Here is an 18,924-nt window from a genome sequence, read left to right on the forward strand (position 1 = left end):
GGTGGGGTTGGGGATGGGGCACAGCTAGAGCAAAGCGCAAAGTGCTCACTCACCGTGCTCACTGTCTACTAAAAAAGAAGAATCTGGTATCTGTCATTTATTCTCGTTCAGTAACGATGCTTGAATACGAGTGAATGACAAGTTGCACTGCTGTCCCATTAGTTACGTGGTCTACCTTTTCATCTCTAAGTGTCAAGTGAAAAGCTTTACTGCGGTGCAGGCTGTCTGCTGCAAGTCGGGGAGGCTGTGTATACGTATGTAGGGACGGGGCTGTTCTCTGTACTTTCCACTCAGTTCTTCTGTGAACCTAAAACTGCTCTAAAAAATTAAATTTTTTAATTAATAAAAAAGGAAGTGATCAGGATTCAAGCTAAAAAAGAAGAAGAAAGGCTCTATGCGTCCTCACTAAAGGAATTTCATATACTAGAAGCCAGGTGGAGAGAAATTTTGGAGGTAAACTTAAACTACTCCTTAGGTCAATTCTGAATTTATAAGTAGGACACTGTGCAGTCTATTTATCGCTTGTAAAAATAAAATACTGTGTGTGTGTGTGTGTGTGTGTGTGTGTGTGTGTGTGTGTGAGAGAGAGAGAGAGAGAGAGAGAAAAACAAAACAAAAAAAAACCTGTGGGGTTTTGGGAAACCAAAAATAAATAAATAAAAAAAATAAGTAGGACACTGTGATGGAAGGTGGAGATATGGAAGAGCTCTCCAAACCTAAGTAATTTTCTACGCCCCCTAAGTGTCAGTTCAAGTATGATCAGTCCTACAAGAATGTGTGTTCCAAAACTATCATTTCCTTCCAAGCCTTGCAGTGCACCCTATACTGCCGGGAGGTAGTTACCTGCAGAAGCCCAGGTCACCCTCCTCCTTCCCTCCTTGTCTGACTGACCAAACAGTGGCTCACTCCTTCATTTGTTCCAAATCTAACTACTCTCTGTACTTCTCCACTTCAAGATTCCAAGACACACACTTCATATTTTCTAGAACATACAGCAATACTTTACTATTAAATAAAATGCTTGTAATCCAATTTTCTTTTCCTTATATCCTCAAATGTATTTCTAGGCTTTTAATTCTGGTAACTTTATGTCTGAGTTGTGGAATTATTACTGTGATATAACTTTGAGACAGCATAGCAGAGTCTTTGGAAGAATTTACAGGTATTTACTGATAGATTAATAACGAAGGTGAAGGTAGGAATGACTAGGCAATAGTCTTTTAACTCTAGAAAGGCTGGCTAGTTGCTTCCTGATATTCTGTTGTAGAATTATGATGAGTCTTAAAAACTAAATATTTAATTGTGTAGGCTAGTCACTACAAAATATTCCAAGTGCCTGCAATGCATCAAAGACAGTGAAAGTGTTCTTCTCCATCCGTCATGGAGAAAGCCCATAGTTGTAAAATAATTTAAAGAATCTCTCCCCTCTCAACTCCTCTAGCAATTTTATCCATACCACCCACTTAGTTGTTACCACTGACTGCCTTATATTGTTATTGATATTCATTCTTTACTTTCATAACTGGATCTTAAGGTTTTTATCTTTTATTTCCATGTACTCAACAACTTCCATCCCTTCCAGTGCTTGGATGTCTTGCACTTAGCAGACCTTCACCAATCTTTCTTAACTGATCACATTTACCATGATCAGCGTCCTTTTGGTCACAGGAAAAAATGTTATTAGTGTGATTTTTTAATTTAAATAAATTCACTTATAATTTATTTTCTTAATTATTTTCTTCTTCAGATTCCAACATTTTAGTAACCACACATGAACATCAAATATCCTGTGTATCAAAGTTATGTTGATCAGAACGTACTGTTTAAAGGCATCCTTCTTCCCTTTAAATAACGACAGAGGCTGCATCTGTACTTTTCCAAATCTCAAGTACCCCTGCCATATTCCAGAAGGTACTGAAAACAATAATTAAAATAACAGTGGCAGCCACAGAAGACTGGCCTTCCCCTAGACTGTCACTGGAATCATGTCTGCCATCTTTAAGCAAAAAGGAACTGCCCTCGTTTCTTTTTGCACTGAGTTCCCACCTGAATTAACAGGTCTAGAAATCCTGTGGCCACAGGAATAGTTTCAGCTGCTTGGCAGCTCATGCTGGGAAATGACAGAAGAAACGGATTTCCAGGTCTTTCAATCTTTGCTATCTTGAAAGAATCCTGTGAATGCAGACCTCAAATTCACATGCTACAAACACTTCAGATCATCCTCCAGAAAACTAATTTTTCTGGAGAAGGTCGATTACCCACCTTGAAGCTCTCCACTCCGACTGTACAGCTCCCTTCTCTGTTCTCGCAAATAGGCACTCATACTGATGGCATGGGAGGATGATTCGAACCTGCAACGAAATGCAGCGTAAACAAACGATTAGGTAGTAACCAAACAGGCGGTGTCCAGCTCTGTACATTCCGTTGAACTGTTGACAGTATTCTACTCCAGCCCGTGTGATGCCCCCTAGTGTTCCACGACCAAGACCTTCTGGCTGTTCCAGGCCAGGGCAGGCTGCCATAGACCTTGATTTGTGAATGATATTCCTGCCTAAACGCTCCTCCATGACAGTATTTGGATCTTCTGCTCCTTCTCTATTTCAACTGATACACTCGATCCTGCAACTTTCTTTTGCCTCCAGATCCTTTGCCAGGATCCCTACATACACAGCAACAGCTGTATCCTCTAATGGCATTCTGATTTTGCTCCTAGGCAGCTCAAAAGACATCAGTGTCTGCCAGCTGCCACCACAGAAATACGGGCTCCTCAGAGCTGACCCCTGGCCTTTCTAACTCCCCCAGTGAGAGGACTAGCCCAATGGGCTGTGAGAAATGATGTTAAATAACTATACCAGAGAAACAAGGCATCTATGGTCTCTCCTTAAAAGTCCTCAGAAACAATATACTTTCTAAATGGCTGCCAGGATTCTTACCGGCCACCTGTAATTCTTAGAAGGATTTCTCCTGTCAGCCTGTTATCCTGACAGAAAATCTCAGGTTTGAAATGTAATTTCTTACCACATCAAAGGATTTACGGTTTGATACAGTCATAATTTTACCTGGTTTTTTTGGTTGTTGTTGTATTTTACCACATAAAATACTTTCAAAAATACCAAGCTACAAAATGTTGTTCACACCTCCCCAGGCACTGCTTCAGAGGTTAGAAACATGGGGGATGGGTTCGTGATACAGAACATGGCTTTAAAAGCTAAAACAATGACAACAACAAATCACAGTCTTAAAAGTAACTTGCAGGCAAGGAAGAACAACAACAAAAAAAAAAAACAAGTAAAATTATGACTGTATCATCAAACTGTAAATCCTTTGATGTGCTAAGAAACTCCATTTCAAACCTGAGATTTTCAAAGTCGGGATAACAGGCTGACAAGAGAAATCCTTCTAAGAATTACAGCCACTAAGGGGTAAACAGCAACACAGTGAAAGAGCAACAGTGATAACGGGATAGGTTCCTGGCCACAAGGAAGGAGCACCAACATTTTCTTAATTGTGCCTTCTTTATCGGTTCTTTGACAAGGAAGATGAATACCAAGATGAATGTCAGTCTGAGGGAAACAGCTGAGTTACTTGATCCTTTCTCTGCACCCTGCCAAGAACTAAGAGGGCACAAACAGCCAGAAGAAAGGCAAAGTGTGCAGTACTTCAAAAGTGTCACCTGCCAGTCGAGTGCTGACGAGAAGCCACTGACCTCCAAAAAGCACACTGACAGCTATTGATCAGAAACAGCAAGAGAAAACCTAAACTCGAGCAAAGAACAGAGAGGCACACCACATACAATAAGAAAGAACTTAAACACACTTAATTAACCTTGGCTAGGGACAATTAAAGAGAGTAATAAGGTTCTTCACAGATGTGACAGAAACAGATGACAGCTTGCCAAAATCTGAATCCTTTATGACCTGAGGCATTTTCACTACTCAGGAATCCTTTTTGCGTTTGCAACAAGTCACAGATGGATATAATTTTACAGCAAAAGAGGCATGAGGGATTAGCCAGTCTCACCTCCCCACTTTACAGCCAAAGGCACCGAGGCCACTGAGACAAGAGAACTGCCCTGACTCACATGGCTCATTAATGGTGGAACCAAGACTAGAAATGGGCACATTTCTAAGACGGGCCTAATTCTGTGCAGGTGATGAGTTTTTATTACTATGTAATAGTAACAAATGTGTAACGATTACTTAAGTTCACTTATTCATTTCCAGTCACTTATGTTTTCCAACACCGCAATTTCAGGACCGGCTAAATGTCTGAAAATGTTTATGTGGTCTGAGGTTGCAAGTTAGGGGTGAGGGCTGACAGCATAAACACCCCGAAACCTGCTTTCTGCAATAGGCGTAGACTGAGAACGGTCAGTTGAGCTTGAAGAGGGGTGGGTAGGACTGGAAGGGGCGGAGGGAGGAACGGAGGGGAGAGGGGAAAGAAAAGGCCTAACCGTAGGCCTTAGGCAGTATCTGAGGCAGTCTTAGTTGCCTCCATCAAACACCTTTCCTCCCACTGTCTGTCTTGTTCGCGGGCACAGGCCCGATTCTATCTGGGCGTCTGGGTCCTTGCTCCCTCTCACTAGGCAGGGTGCTCAGGAGAGGGGGCTCCCTGTCCAGCTGCAGACCTATCACTGGAGATGAACTCTGACTGGTTTAAGACTATCACCATGGTCTACTTCCCCTTGCCAGTGACTGGTTTAGGAATGGGCCTCAGACCCAGGTCCTATTAGTTTTCTTGAGAAAAACTTGCAGAGCGGCTTTGTGACTGGCAAAAGATATTAATAGATGGATGATTAATCATTAATAAAAATGGATTTGTAATGATATAGCCATTTTGGAACACAGTATGGCAGTGTCTTACACAGTTAAACAGAGTCCTACCATATGATCTAGTAATCATGCTCCTGGGTATTCACCCAAATGAGTCGAATACTGACACTGACATAAAAACCTGCACGTGAATGTTTATCGCTGCTTTATTCATAACTGCCAGGAGCTGGAAGCAATCAAGATGTCTTTCAATAGCTGAATGGAAAAACAAGTGTGGTACATCCACAAACTAGTATTACTTAGCGATACAAAGGATGTCACAAAAAGCCACAGAAAGACATGGATGAACCTTAAGTGCATACTGCTAAGTGAAAGAAGCCGGTCTGAAAAAGCTCCGTACTGTATGACTCTAACTTTAAGACATTCCAGAAACGGCAAACTATAGAGATAGTAAAAAAGATCAGTCACTTAAAGGGGGTAAGGAAAAGGAGGAGGAATGAATAAGTGGAAAACCGGATGTTTAGGGCAGTGAAACTATTCTGTAAGATACTATAATGGTGGATATATGACGTTGTGCACTTCTCCAAACCCACAGAACTATACAAAGAGTGAACCCTAACGTAAACAATGGACTTTAATAATGGTGTATCAACATCGGTTCATCAATTGTAACTAATATGCCACACTAATAATAAGAGGAGAAACTATGGTGTTAATAAGAGGAGAAACTATGGTGTAAAGGGACATAAGGGAAGTCTCTGTACTGTCAGCTTAATTTTTCTGTAAACCTAAAATGGATAAAAATAAAGCCTATTAATTAAAAAAAAAAGGGATTTTCAGGATGAATCACACACTATTTCCTGGGCACCACCATTTTTATTGGAGTGGGACTGAATGCAGAGAAATGGAAAGGGCTGAGTCCTTGATGATACTGTACCGGTGAATTAAAGAATCCTCTATATTTATTCTTATGTGTGAGATAATAACTTTCTATAGGTTAACCTATTCATTTGGGGTTCCATGCTACTTGCAGACTAAAGCCTTTTAACTGATACTGCATCCAACCTCTGAAGAAAAAAAAAAGAGAGAACGAATTCAATAAACAGAATGGATTTCATTCCAGTGTGGGCACAGTAAATCTCCTCTCCTCTAGACCACAAGATAAATGAACTGTTGAAACTTTCCTTAATGATTAAGAACTCTATGAACCCTTGACAGAAAACAAATCTCAAAAGTGCATCAACAGAAGATACAGGACTTTCAACTATTTAAAAAGAAGGAATTAGGAATACTGGGACGATACTTCTGTAGTCACTTTACATGCTTAGATGTACAGATACAGGTTCTTAAATATCTATTAATTCCTTAGAAGAACATAGGTCTGCCAAGATTTAAATCCTATTTCTACCACTTGCTAGCCGTGTGAATTTGCATAATTTCCTTAACCTCTTGTGCCTTGATTTTTAAACAAAATTTTTAAAAACAAATTTTATTTTGGAATCATTAATAGAAAAGATGCAAAATAGTACAGGGAGTTCCTGTGTACCTTTCACTCAAATCTCTCCCTAACGTTAATGTCTTACATAATCGTGGTACATTTTGTCGCATCCAAGTAATTAACATTGGTATGACACAAAACTACAGACTTTATTTGGATTTCACAAAATTTTCCACGAACATCCTTTTTCTGTTCCAGGATACCACACTGCATTTAGATCACGTGTAATTCTGATAAATAGATTGGGGTTTCCAATGAGCTTTTTCTGTGCCACGTATGTGATCCAATAATCCCCTCTGACGAGTGCTGAGGAGAGAAAGTCATTGACCACGAGAATAAACAATACCCAATACCGCACAGGTAGTGTTTGGTAGCCTTTGATTCCCAAGGCACTGTTAACTCAGTAGAAGAGTTGGCTTTGCTCCGAGGAGGGTAGTGTGAAGTTTCCTGAGAAGCTTAAGAGCTGATCCTGATTGAAAGTCCCTTCCTAACCTCCACTAATACCATGTGCTCATCTCATACATTTTACTACATGGAACTATCACCAATTATTTACTTGTCTGTCTTCTTTTCTGAATTATATGTTTCTGCGCATGCGCCTCAAATTTTTTTTAACGTGTAATAGAGGATGAAAAATAGAACCCACGCCCATCAGGTTGTTAGAATGAATAAATACATGAGACAATCCATGAAAATGGCTTTATGCCTTGGCTAGCACTTAGTAAGGACTCAGTAGGCATTACCCACTACCCTGCTGCCCAAATTTGGTATAATCTGAATCAAATTATGTTTGATTGAGATTCTTCTGAGAAACTCATTTACCACAGTGCCTGGTACATAGTAAGCACTCAAGCAATGGTAGCTGTTACCATTATTATTATTAATGTTAATAATAATATTAACTGTTAGCTGTTACCAAGTGACATATACTTAGGATATGTGGCCAGGTGAGTGTAGCTAATCGTAATTTGAAAAAAAGAATTTCCACATTGTTCTTTTACTAAATCAAGTAAAACCCAATACTACTTAGCTAGAGAGATTTGCATGACTTTATTAACAAAGGTTGTTTCTTGGCACTTGGGGCTTTCCAAAGGCTGAAATATTTCATTTCCTTTCATTTCATATAAAATTCCCCAGAAACAAGGGGAGAATTTCATTTCTCTTCATTTTATATGACTCCCCAGAAACAAATTCCAGAATTTTTTTATTAAAAGTTCTAGATAGTCCAGTAACCATATTCCAAAATAGTCACCTCCCTTACAGAAAATGGAAGTACACAAAGTTGAATATGTAGTCACTTCCTATCAATTATTTCAAATCAACTTTAAATGGGTGAAGTAATGGCTATCAATAAAGTAGAAAACTCTTCTTCTGGGATCTAACACATCTTGACACCTACCTTACCAGCAAGGAGATACTTACTTGAAAAGAGAATTTTTGGGCCTTTGAGGTTTCTTCTTGGCAAAAAAGGCTGCACACTCGCGCCCAGTGCTGGCATAACTTAGTTGAGCTGAGGGTTCAGAGGCTGCACGAGTATTTTTCATATCCAAGTACTCAGTCAACAGCATCTGTACAAGCAGACAAACAGCTTAACACACATATTTATGATGTGCTATTAAGAAAAAGCAATTTTAAAACCATGAAGACCTAATTCTAAAACCTCCCTGACATTCAGGATATTAACCTAGCTATTCATATTCCTAGGTGTAGACCTAAGGGAAGATTCATTATAGCCAGAAAGTCAGCAATTTGCTACCTACTCCTAAAACTGGGAACGGTGTATAGTAAGCATTTGTACATGGGGGTAAAGGGAACATTTTTATTCAGGGTCTACTATGTGTCAGGCACTGGGCTGGGTGAGTTAATCAATATACTCCTTTAGTCATAATTTAATCCTCATTATTCCAAATTGCGACAGCAGCAGCAGCGATGCCGTAACATTTACTGAGGGCTTACTATATTGCAGGCAAGGGGCTAACCCATTTAGATATTCTACCTCATTGAAAGCACAAAACTTTATCAGGAAAATCAGTTCTCAGGTTATAGACAAGGAACTGCACCAGCACACTAACAAACCGGCCAGCCAGGTTAGCGTAGTCCACAGCAGACTAAGTGGTCCTGACCTGCAAAGAATTTCTAGGGCCCACTACTCATCTTCAGAGTTTCAAAGCAACAAAAGCAACAGCTTTTTTGATCACTACTGCCAGCAGGTCCTGCTTATAAAAATCAATCCACTTTAGAGCCTCAGCGGTTTGGGGGCCTGGGCTAGAATCAGTTGTACTATTTCTAAGACAAGTATAAAAAGTTCCCACTGTTGTGAAAGAAAATAGCAGATCTGGAACAGAAACCACCATGGTTCCTAAGATTATCTAACCCGGGACTAAAGTGTATCAACTCAACTCATTTCTATAATCACTTGCCACATTTAAAATTTTAAGATAACCAAGTGGTATACAGTACATGTAGACAAACAATTCTACCCATGACTGAAGTGAAAGCTTTTCAGAATCAGGGTCCCATATAGCTATTATTCTTGCATATATGTATATAATCATTCGTTCATTCAATAGAGACGTGAGGGCCATATCAAGCGTTATCATCAAAACATTTATGAAGCACACCTGCGAATATATTGCTCCAAGTAAGTTTTAAAGCCAATTATGTCTATATTATAAGCACATACACATTACTGAGTACTTATCAAATATCAGACATTTTAAAAACATGACCTTACTCAATCCTCAAACCTATGAAGTAAGTATTACTAATTGTAAGTTAGAGATGAAGAAACTGAGAATTAGTGGTATTAAGAAACTAGCCTATATGCATGTGTGGAGGCAGGAGCTAATGGGAAATCCCTGTACTCTCCCCCTCAATTTTGCTTTGAACCTTAAAATGCTCCTTGAAAAAACTCCAAAGACAAAGGGAGGGGGGGAGGAAGGGGGAAGGGGAGGGTGGAGGGAGGGACTAGCCTAAGGCCTTATAATTACACAATAACAGGCCAGGATTTCAACTCAGGTTTAGTTGACTCCACAGTCTGTTCTCTTCCCCATGACACTCCATTCTCACTAAGAGCATAAAAACTATCAATGAGAATGACTATGGGCGGCAGTAAATGGACTTTATTTCATTTTCTGTACAATAAAGAGTTCGCGGGGAAAGCATAAAACATGTTAAGAGATTGGTCGCTGTTTTTTAATTTATTTACAAGGCCACTGGAGTATTACTCAGCAAGCTGATGAAGTAATATAATGACAAGTACTACCTCTGTTACTACATCACCAAAACTGCACAATAGTCAGGGAGAATACTGAATTGGGTCTCTACTTTAGTAACAATTCCAGTGATGGACTCAATTATTTTGTAGATTTGGCACTGATGCTAATAAAGTTTGCAGGAATCCGTGATCAAAAGAAGCCTAGTACATCAGAAAATAATTTCAAATTGTTGATATCTTTCAAATTTCAACACAGAAAGATGTCTACAAATGCCCTGGTTTCACTCAGATGGTGGTTATTACACCAATATGACAGAATTATGTTTCTACCAAAGCTTGAAGACACACTACACCAAGTAATTCTGTCGAGGTAATTATTGTCCTAAAATTCAGTGACTGTCCTTTTATGATAAAATATTGACTGACCAGGACAAGCAGCATCCTTAAATCCAGGTATTTTACGGTCACTGTTCCTTTTTCTCCACATCAGTGAAGTCCCCTTAATTATTAGCTCTCAGGAGTCTTAGTCTATTTCTATTCACCAGCTTCTCCCTTTCTATCTACACAAATGTACTATTTCTACCCTCTCCACAAAAATCTTGCTTTGGTCCTCACGATCTATAATCTTATTTCCTTTTTATCTTTAGGTTCTAAACTTTAAAAAGCAGACTCCACATATATTATTTCTCTTACCATGATGTGGTTTTTATCCCTCATTTCTCTCCCAAGCTCCAGTCCCACATCTGTGACTGCATGCCTGACCTATTCACCTATTTCACTGATAAAATCAACCCTAAATTCTGAAACCTAAATCATCTTCCCATAAAATCAGTAATTCCTTCTGCCAACTTTGTTTTTTAGTATTTTCTTATTCTCACTGATCTCCAGGCTTAAAACTTCAGAACTGTCTTTAATACATTTCCTTATTCTTTGTATCCACAAAGGAGTCAGTGTCCAACTTCATTAATCACTCTACCTCAACTCTATGAGTTTGCCCATTCTGGTCCACTCTGACAGCCACCACCTTAGTTCACCTCACGCAGTTTTCCTCATTTAGTTTTCTGCCTCCCATCTCTTACTCTTCTGATCCTGCTACATCCTCAACAGAATGATCTGCCTAAAACAAAGCTGCTCCAAAAAAAGGGTACAAATGAATTTATCTACAAAATAGTTACAGATGTAGAAAACAAACTTATGGTTACTAGAGGGTAAGCGGGGGAGGATAAATTGGGAGATTGGGATTGGCATATACACACTGCTATATATAAAACAGATAGCTAATAAGGATAGATATAATAGATAACTAATAAGGACCTACTGTATAAGGGAACTCTACTCTATACTGTGTAATGGCCTATATGGGAAAAGAATCTAAAAAACAGTGGATATCTTGATATGTAAATGTATAACAGCTTCACTTCACTGTACACCTAAAAGTAACACAACATTGTAAATCAACTACACTCCAATAAAAATTAAAAACAAGAAACAAACAAAATAAAAAACACAGTTGCTGCTACCGTCAAAAGGCTCCTCATCACCTACAACTATCTGACCGCAATACTCCAATCATATCTTATTCTCCCTAACATGCACCCAACACTCCAGTCAAGATCACCCAGTTAACTCTCCCCTGAATATGCCAGGGCCCCCTCATTGCTGGAAGGCCTACCCTAGATTACCCTCTCTCCTAACTCCTAACAGCCCCTTCCAAAAAACAGTTCCAGTGTTCCCTCTTCAACCACTCCTTTCCCAGGCCACTCTAAGTCAGCTGTCCCCTAAGTCAGCTGAGCTCCTCAAGTATCCACTTTACACATCATTAAAAACAATTATTCATCCCAAACTGCCTAAGACGATTAGCTATTATTTAATGAAAAGCCACCTCACCACTGATAAACATGAGGATTTTTTATATTCCTTAAAGCATTGTATTTCTTCATTTCCACCACAGAGCTATGCAACGTATCAGTGAATCAAAAAATATAGGGAACTACTGAATTTTAAAAAGCACGTGATAAGAAGCCTTGATGGATATATCATTATATGCAAGTTAGAGACAGTCTCCAAAGTAGAAAGAGTCCAGAGTACAAAAATCTACCCTGTGAGTAAAGTAAAAAAGGGATAGCTGCAATTTTAACCGCAGGCTTTGTGACGTTTGTTTCCTTCATTGTGTTTGCCTCTTTTTGCTAATAACATTCACCACCAGTTGAAAAATACTGCTTTAAGACAGGTAAAGTTTTATGTTGACACTCAAATTGGTAAAAGTGCATTTTTTAATATCTCAAAGAATAAGCCCCTACTTCTAAGATGCCTGAAATGTGTTTGAATTACGCTAAATCTTCTACTACAAAGTCTTGACACAAACACCAGATGCCTGGTATTAAAATACAACCATTATCATTTCTTGGTGATTCTCCATCATTGTGGATAACGTACTGCATCTTCCAAATGGTACATAAATATCCTAAGCACTCACGGATGAGTTCAAATTTCCATTTTTATGAAAAGAAATAAGCTATACAGCTTGTCTTTTGCCTGCGGGAAATCACCCCAGATTGGAATTCTGGGGCAAAGGGCATTACATATAATACCAAATACATTCTGCCCACAGAAAATCTGTAGAAGATAATCCCATGTGTGTTCTTGCTGCCTCTAAATTCCTACATATCTCATTCATTCCTTTCTCTTTTTAAGTACCAGGAATTGCTATTTCTTGTTGATCAAGAGTTCAAAAAATTAAAAGTCATAGTTTGTGTTTTAAGTTTAACTTAAAAGGTATGTGTAAAACTGAAGACAACAAACATGAAAACACAGTTGAAAAGCACCTGAAAACTCTACATACACCAGTGATATCATGATTCACTGTATTTTTTGAGTATCTGGTATGTTAGATGGTTCTGTGGTAGAAGCAAAGAAATATGATGCTTTAATAGAGCGTACAAATTGGAGTGGTTAGGCATCTCTTCTGCTAGAAGCCTGATTAGCAGTTGCTACGATGCTAGTCAGTAATCCCATGATATATAAAGCAGGGCCAAGATTTTGAGATTTATAACATGCTCTAACATTGGTAATATTCTGAATGGACCCCTCATTCACCATTTAATCCTCTTTATTTAACATATTGCCTATGGCTGCTTGTGGTCATACACATAGAATTTTCTAAAAATAAATGTGGGATTTACAGACTTAGAATTAACACATCTCCTGTCTTCAGCCTCTGCATTTATCCAAGTAGCTACTCACTGAAACACCCAGATCCTTCTAGATACTTAATGTGGTAGATCCTTTTTAGTATCTTCCCAGCTTACAAAATCTTCGCCTCATCTAAGGGCGGTTCCCCAACCACACAATGGACTTGGGTAGCCAGGCCTGGGATCCCACCCTCTAGGTCAGAGCCTACTTCACCAGGGAAACAGCCAACCCTCAATTAGCCAATCAGATTCTCTTTGCCAGAAATGTGTTAGTGGGATATGGTCTGTGCTCATCAATGTAAGTGAGGAGATGTAAATACTTTGGGGCAACCACATTTTACTATGTGGATGAAAAATCAAAGACAGCCAATCTGCAGAGAGAGAATAAAGAATGAACCAGATGATCAGAGAGAAAGAGGAGACCCACAGGAGAGAGATTCAAAGGTTGCAACCTTAAGTTATCCATAGTGCAAAGGTCTCAAATCCAGTCGCTGATAAGGTCTTAGATTTTCTACCCTTGGGTTCTACAATATATCCTTATAGCCTTTAGTATGTTTTCCTTATTTCTTCCTTATGATAACTTGATGAGTTTTTGTTTCTTCACTAAGCTATCTATGGATAAACAATTATATACTAATATATAATAATATACTAATATATAATAATATACTAATATGCATCCAATGACATTTATATCACAAATACTATTTTTGTAAAACACGGGTATCTTATAAAAACGGGAGTAGTGGTTTGCACAGATTTCAATCTCTGCAACTAGGAAACCAATTCTCCTGACTATTACCTTCAAATGTTTGATGATTTACAGCAAAGCCATACTGTGTATGTGTCCCCCTACCCGCACCCACCCCCCACCGTGAATCTGAGAACTAGATTGCTTCATGACGGGAGCAATTCTAAGGTGAGAAAAAATACCCTTGAGCTCCCAATATGAAGTAAGGCTCAACTTTCTTGTGCAATATCTTGACTGTGCCTACAATAAATACTGTAATTTTTAATAATTTGCTCTTTTAAAATACAGATGCCCAGGAGTTTTTCTCCCAGGAACAGCAAAGTAGCTTCCTTGGACTATCCCTCATACTGATGATAATTAGAACAGGTGAAAAAACATATTAAAAAAATAAAAATTTGAAGGCCCTGGAGAGGAGCCAAATTTGGCAGAAACTGGTGGCTATGACCCCTGAGAGAAGAAAGGAAGCACACAGTTCCTCTGGATTCTTCCCAGAGAACCCCTCCCAGCACCCGTGGAGCAAGAGTAGAACAAAGCAGAATCTAGTCTCACGGGATGCAGGAGGCAAGGCCTAGCAAAGGGAGACCAGGAGGCCCAGAATTTGAAAAGAGAAATCCAGAGGTGGAGGAGGGGCAAAATCAGGGTAATATACCCCTCAAACTATCACCTTGATTCCAGAAAATATTAAAGAGGAACACTGAAACAAAATTTTCTAAAACTAGGACCACCATTTAAAATTACTACAAACTATCAGACTTCCCCCCCCCCCCCGTAAGGTTGCTAATGGATGAAATATTAGTGACAAAGAAAAAACAAAAGACGTTATCTTTTGAAAATAGCAGTCTCATTTCCCCATTGTATAAAGACTAAAGTATTCTGCAGTAAGAAAAACAAAAGAAAAATAAACAGTCATTCTGCAAATGGAATGGCTGCCTGCTTCATTACACTCATTATCAATGGCAATTGTATCATTAAAACTACTATGTTTGGTCTTGTGAATAGTTCCTTAGTGTTCAAAGTAAAACAGATGAAAAAACTTCAAGACTACACAAGTAATTCCTGGTCCCCTGTCAAAGCCCTGACAAGCAGAGTCTCAAAGAGCTCACATTTACCTCCCCCCACCCCCCCAACAGAAGAGCTTTTAACAAAGAAATCCCAGTTTTAGATAGCTTTCAAAAGAAAGTGTTCATTTATTTTAAATTAAACGTGTTTACTTAATACGTAAAATATGCAAGGTATTATCCTGGATATAAAAACAAGACTTAAAAAAAAAATCCTTCCCTAATATTAAAACAAGTGAATTTTACTATATATAAATTAAAAATTTAAGTGAATTAAAAGCCAAATCAATCAATCCATCAATCCTTCCCTCAATGTGCTTATAGAGACAAACACGAATGACTACAATACATGGGAGAAAGTTGGAAGCATCAGGTCAAAGATACTGTTGTGAGCATTTATAGAAGGACAAGATTGATCCCAAGTAGGACAATAAAAAAGAGTTTCAAGATCATAGGACAGGGCTTCCCTGGTGGAGCAGTGGTTGAGAGTCCGCCTGCCGATGCAGGGGACGCGGGTTCGTGCCCCGGTCCGGGAAGATCCCACATGCCGCGGAGCAGCTGGGCCCGTGAGTCATGGCCGCTGAGCCTGTGCGTCTGGAGCCTGTGCTCCGCAACGGGAGAGGCCACAGCAGTGAGAGGCCCACGTACAGCAAAAAAAAAAAAAAGATCATAGGACATAAATAAAATCTTATAATGTGTAAAAGGCCAAAAAATGGCAGAAAGAACAGAATAAATAAACAGTGCTAGGGAAATTCCGGGTGTCTTCAGTGAACTGCAAATAGTTCAGGTAACATAAAAATGAAGTCTGAGAGGTAAGCCTGGAAAGGTGGTAAATGCACCAACTTCTCAGGGCCTCTAACACCAGGCTCAGGTACTGAAGTCAAGTACAGAATGAGAAGGGCAGTAAAAAGCTTTCAATAGGTAAATAAAATGTTGATAAACACACTCTAAGTAAATTAATCTGCTGGCATATACAATAATAGATTAGAAGGCAATGGGATTTGGGGAAAAATGAATGATTAAGGTAATAAGATAAAGGGAGGGGGACAAGAAAAAAAACTACCATGATAATTGAAATTTTAAAAAAAAGGATTTTAAACTGAAGTAGTGGTGATGAGATTTTACAATTAGGGATACATTTGTGAGTTGATGCAGAGGAAAAAAATGAAAAAATTTAAGCAGGTATTCTACAAAGAAAAGAAGAGAAATTTTAAAAGGCTAAAAGATTGCACATGTGAGGGACTAAAACACTGTGGTTCAAGAACAATGATCAGGAATGCAGGAAAAATGAGTTTGATAGGGACAATAAATTTAGTTTGGAATATAATCCCTTGTGAAGTATATGAATATTCATGCATACCCTCAAATACATAATTGTGAAAGGGGAAATAATGTTGATGAGATTTCCATGATTTATACACTAATTAACTTCCATTAGGACTGTTAACTGTTTTTCTACAAGTTCTCTGAAGGATACTGTGAAGGACATATATCTTCGAATATTTGTAATCTGATTTTATCCCATAATATTTTTAAAACAGCTTTGTTGAGGTACAATTTATATACCATAAAATTCACCTAATGTCGTGTACCGATGAACAGCTTTTAAGTAAATGTATACAGCTGTGCAACCATCACTACAATCATTATAAAACACCTCTAACACTTCAGAAAGTTCCTTTATGATGTTACCTGCAGGTTTTTCACAGAGACTTTTATCAGATGGAGAAAGTTCCTTTCTAGTTCTAGTTTGCTGAAGGTTTTTGCTTTTGTTTTGTTTTTTTAGTCATCAATGGGGTCAAGTGCTTTCCTGTGTCTATTGAGATAATTATGAAGGTTTTTCCTTTATTCTATGAATGTGGTATATTAGATTTTTTTTAATAAATCCCACTTAATTGTGGTATGTAACACATACCACATACATTCATACGTGTGATATGAATCCACATGTTGATGGATTCAATTTACTAGTATTTCGTTTGAGATTTTTGCATCTATGTTCACGAAGGACATTGCTCTATAGTTTCCTCTGTTATCTCGAATTTTTATCAGGGCAATAATGGACTCATAGATGTGTTGAAAAGTGTTTCTCATCTCTGTTTTCTGAAAGAGTTTGCAAAGGATTGATATTATTACTTCTTCAAATGTTTGATAAAACATTTGTGTACTTATGTATGTGTAGGAAATTTTTAAATTATTTAATTTATAGGCATAATTTGAAGATATTGTGGGTTCGGTTCCAGACCATTCTAATAAAGTGAGTATCGTAATAAAGCGAGTCACATGAATTTTTTTGGTTTCACAGTGGATGTAAAATCTATGTTTACACTAGACATGTGCAAGAGCATTATGTCTGGAAAAATGTACATACCCTAATTTAAAAATAATGCTGTTGAACATACAGCACTGATAGACTTAACTCAACACAGGGTTGCCACAAACCTCCAATTTTTAAAAAATGCAGTGTCTGCAAAGCTCAACCAAGCAAACTGCAATAAAATGAGGTATGCCTGTATTTGTTACAGGACAATTTAGATTTTCTATTTCTTCTTGAACCAGTTTTGGTATTTTGTTTCTTTCTAGGAATTTGTCCGCTTCACCTAAGTGGTCTAACTGGCATAACTGCGCTCTCATTGGCATAAAGTTAGTCATTATAATCTTTTTAACATCTATATGGTCTACAGTGATGTCTCCTCTTTCATTCCTGATTTCGGCATTTTTTGAGATTTCTCTCCTTTTTAATTTATAAGTCTAGCTAAAGATTTATCAATTTTTGATCTTTTCAAAGAACCAACTTTTAGTTTCATTACTTTCTTGTATTGTTCTTCTGATTTATATTTGATGTTTCACTCTAATCTTTATCATTTTTTCCTTCTGCTTGCTTTGGGTTTGATTTTTTTTTCCCCTCCTTTTTCTAGCTCTTAGGGTGGAAACTTTGTTGATCTTAGGTCTTACTTCTTACACCCATGGTGTATTCAGAAGTTTGTTGTTCTACTTCTAAATATTTGAGAAGTGCCAACATTTCTTCGTGTTGTTTATTTAATTCTGTTATGTATGGAGAACATACTTTGTGTGATTTCAATCCTTTTAAATGTACTGAGACTTAACTTCATAGTCTAGTGTATGATCTATCATGGAGTATGTTTGACAGACATGAAAGAATCTGTATTCTGATGGTGTTAAGTAGGGTGTACCATCTATGTCACTTTAAGTCATGGCGCTTGATAGTGTAGCTCATGTTTTGTATGTTTTCTGTCCAGCTGTTCCATTAATTATTTTAAAGGAGTATTGAAATCTCCAACTATAAGTGTTGAATTTCCCACTTATTTCAATTCTCTGTGTTCCCTCCATGCATTTTGGACCCCAGAGTATTTCCATGATTTTTTATTTATAGCTTACCCATAGAAAATAGAAGACAACAAGACCACGCCAAGGGAAGACACAGAAGTGGTCTCAAAGCCCAAAGGCACCTTCCTAACTGCAGCTTCATTCTCTGCCCATTTCACTAAAACGTATTTTAAAGTTCATTCTACATATTTACGCCTCTTTCTCCCCTTTTCTCATTAAAGTTGACACAACCTCCATGGTTTTCTTACACCATTACAAAAATGTTAGCTGCTGTTAGTTTTACTCTGTACTACGACTCACAGGTTTCATCAGAATATATTAATGACTCCTTTTTACCATTACAGTCTTTCTCAGTCTCCTCAATCCCAATGACCTCTATTACTCTTTGACATTCTTTCTCCGTTGGAAATACTCCATCTCCAACGTCTCTAATTCTGAATTCTCCTCTCTGACCACAGTGTTTTATCTCCTCCCCAAAATACATACACCTCTTCCTTCTTAGTTTGTGCTAAAATTCTAGAAAGACCGGTCTATACATAGGAATCACTTGGAGAACTATTTTAAAATAAAGATTCATGCACCCCACCTTAGAACTTCAAATTGAGAGGACAATTCAGACACAAAAAGTCTGTGCTTAAAACCAGTTCTACTGCTTACTAGCAATGTGACCTTGGCAAGTTACTTAATCTTGCTAAACTGTATCTCCCTCAACTGTGAAATATGGGTAATAGAATCTACTTCACAGAATTAATATGAAAACTAAAATAAACAACATACATAAAATGCTTGGCTCGTAACAGGCTATTATTATCTCTGAGGATAAGGCTCAGAAATTTGTTGTTTTTTTAAAATGCATCCCAGGAACCAGGTAACTAAGATATTACCTCTCTGTGCCTGAGAACCTTAGTTCCTCATCTTTAAAACAGGAATAATATTACCTACTCCCACAGAACTATCATCAGGATTAAATGAGTTAATGCTGTAAATCACTTTGAACATAACCTGGGGCATAGCAAACACTTTATAAATGTTATTAAATAAATAAATAAAATTATCTCTATATCCTCATCATCTACTCACTGACATTCT

At 38.0% G+C, this 18,924-nt stretch overlaps 1 protein-coding gene across 2 annotated transcripts in view; it reads right to left on the reverse strand.

Annotated features, from left to right (window-relative positions):
• EXOC4 (exocyst complex component 4) overlaps positions 1 to 18,924 on the reverse strand; it is an 811,980-nt gene that overhangs the window by 565,967 nt on the left and 227,089 nt on the right. For both annotated transcript variants that reach the window (XM_004272179.4, XM_049714951.1), the window contains exons 8-9: positions 7,693 to 7,838; positions 2,263 to 2,351 (exon numbers count right to left, since the gene is read on the reverse strand). In XM_004272179.4, the coding sequence (XP_004272227.1) occupies positions 2,263 to 2,351; positions 7,693 to 7,838 (235 nt within the window). The remainder of the gene's footprint in view (positions 1 to 2,262; positions 2,352 to 7,692; positions 7,839 to 18,924) is intronic.

The sequence above is a fragment of the Orcinus orca genome, chromosome 9 (assembly GCF_937001465.1).
Source record: "Orcinus orca chromosome 9, mOrcOrc1.1, whole genome shotgun sequence".
In the NCBI taxonomy this organism is placed as follows: domain Eukaryota; kingdom Metazoa; phylum Chordata; class Mammalia; order Artiodactyla; family Delphinidae; genus Orcinus; species Orcinus orca.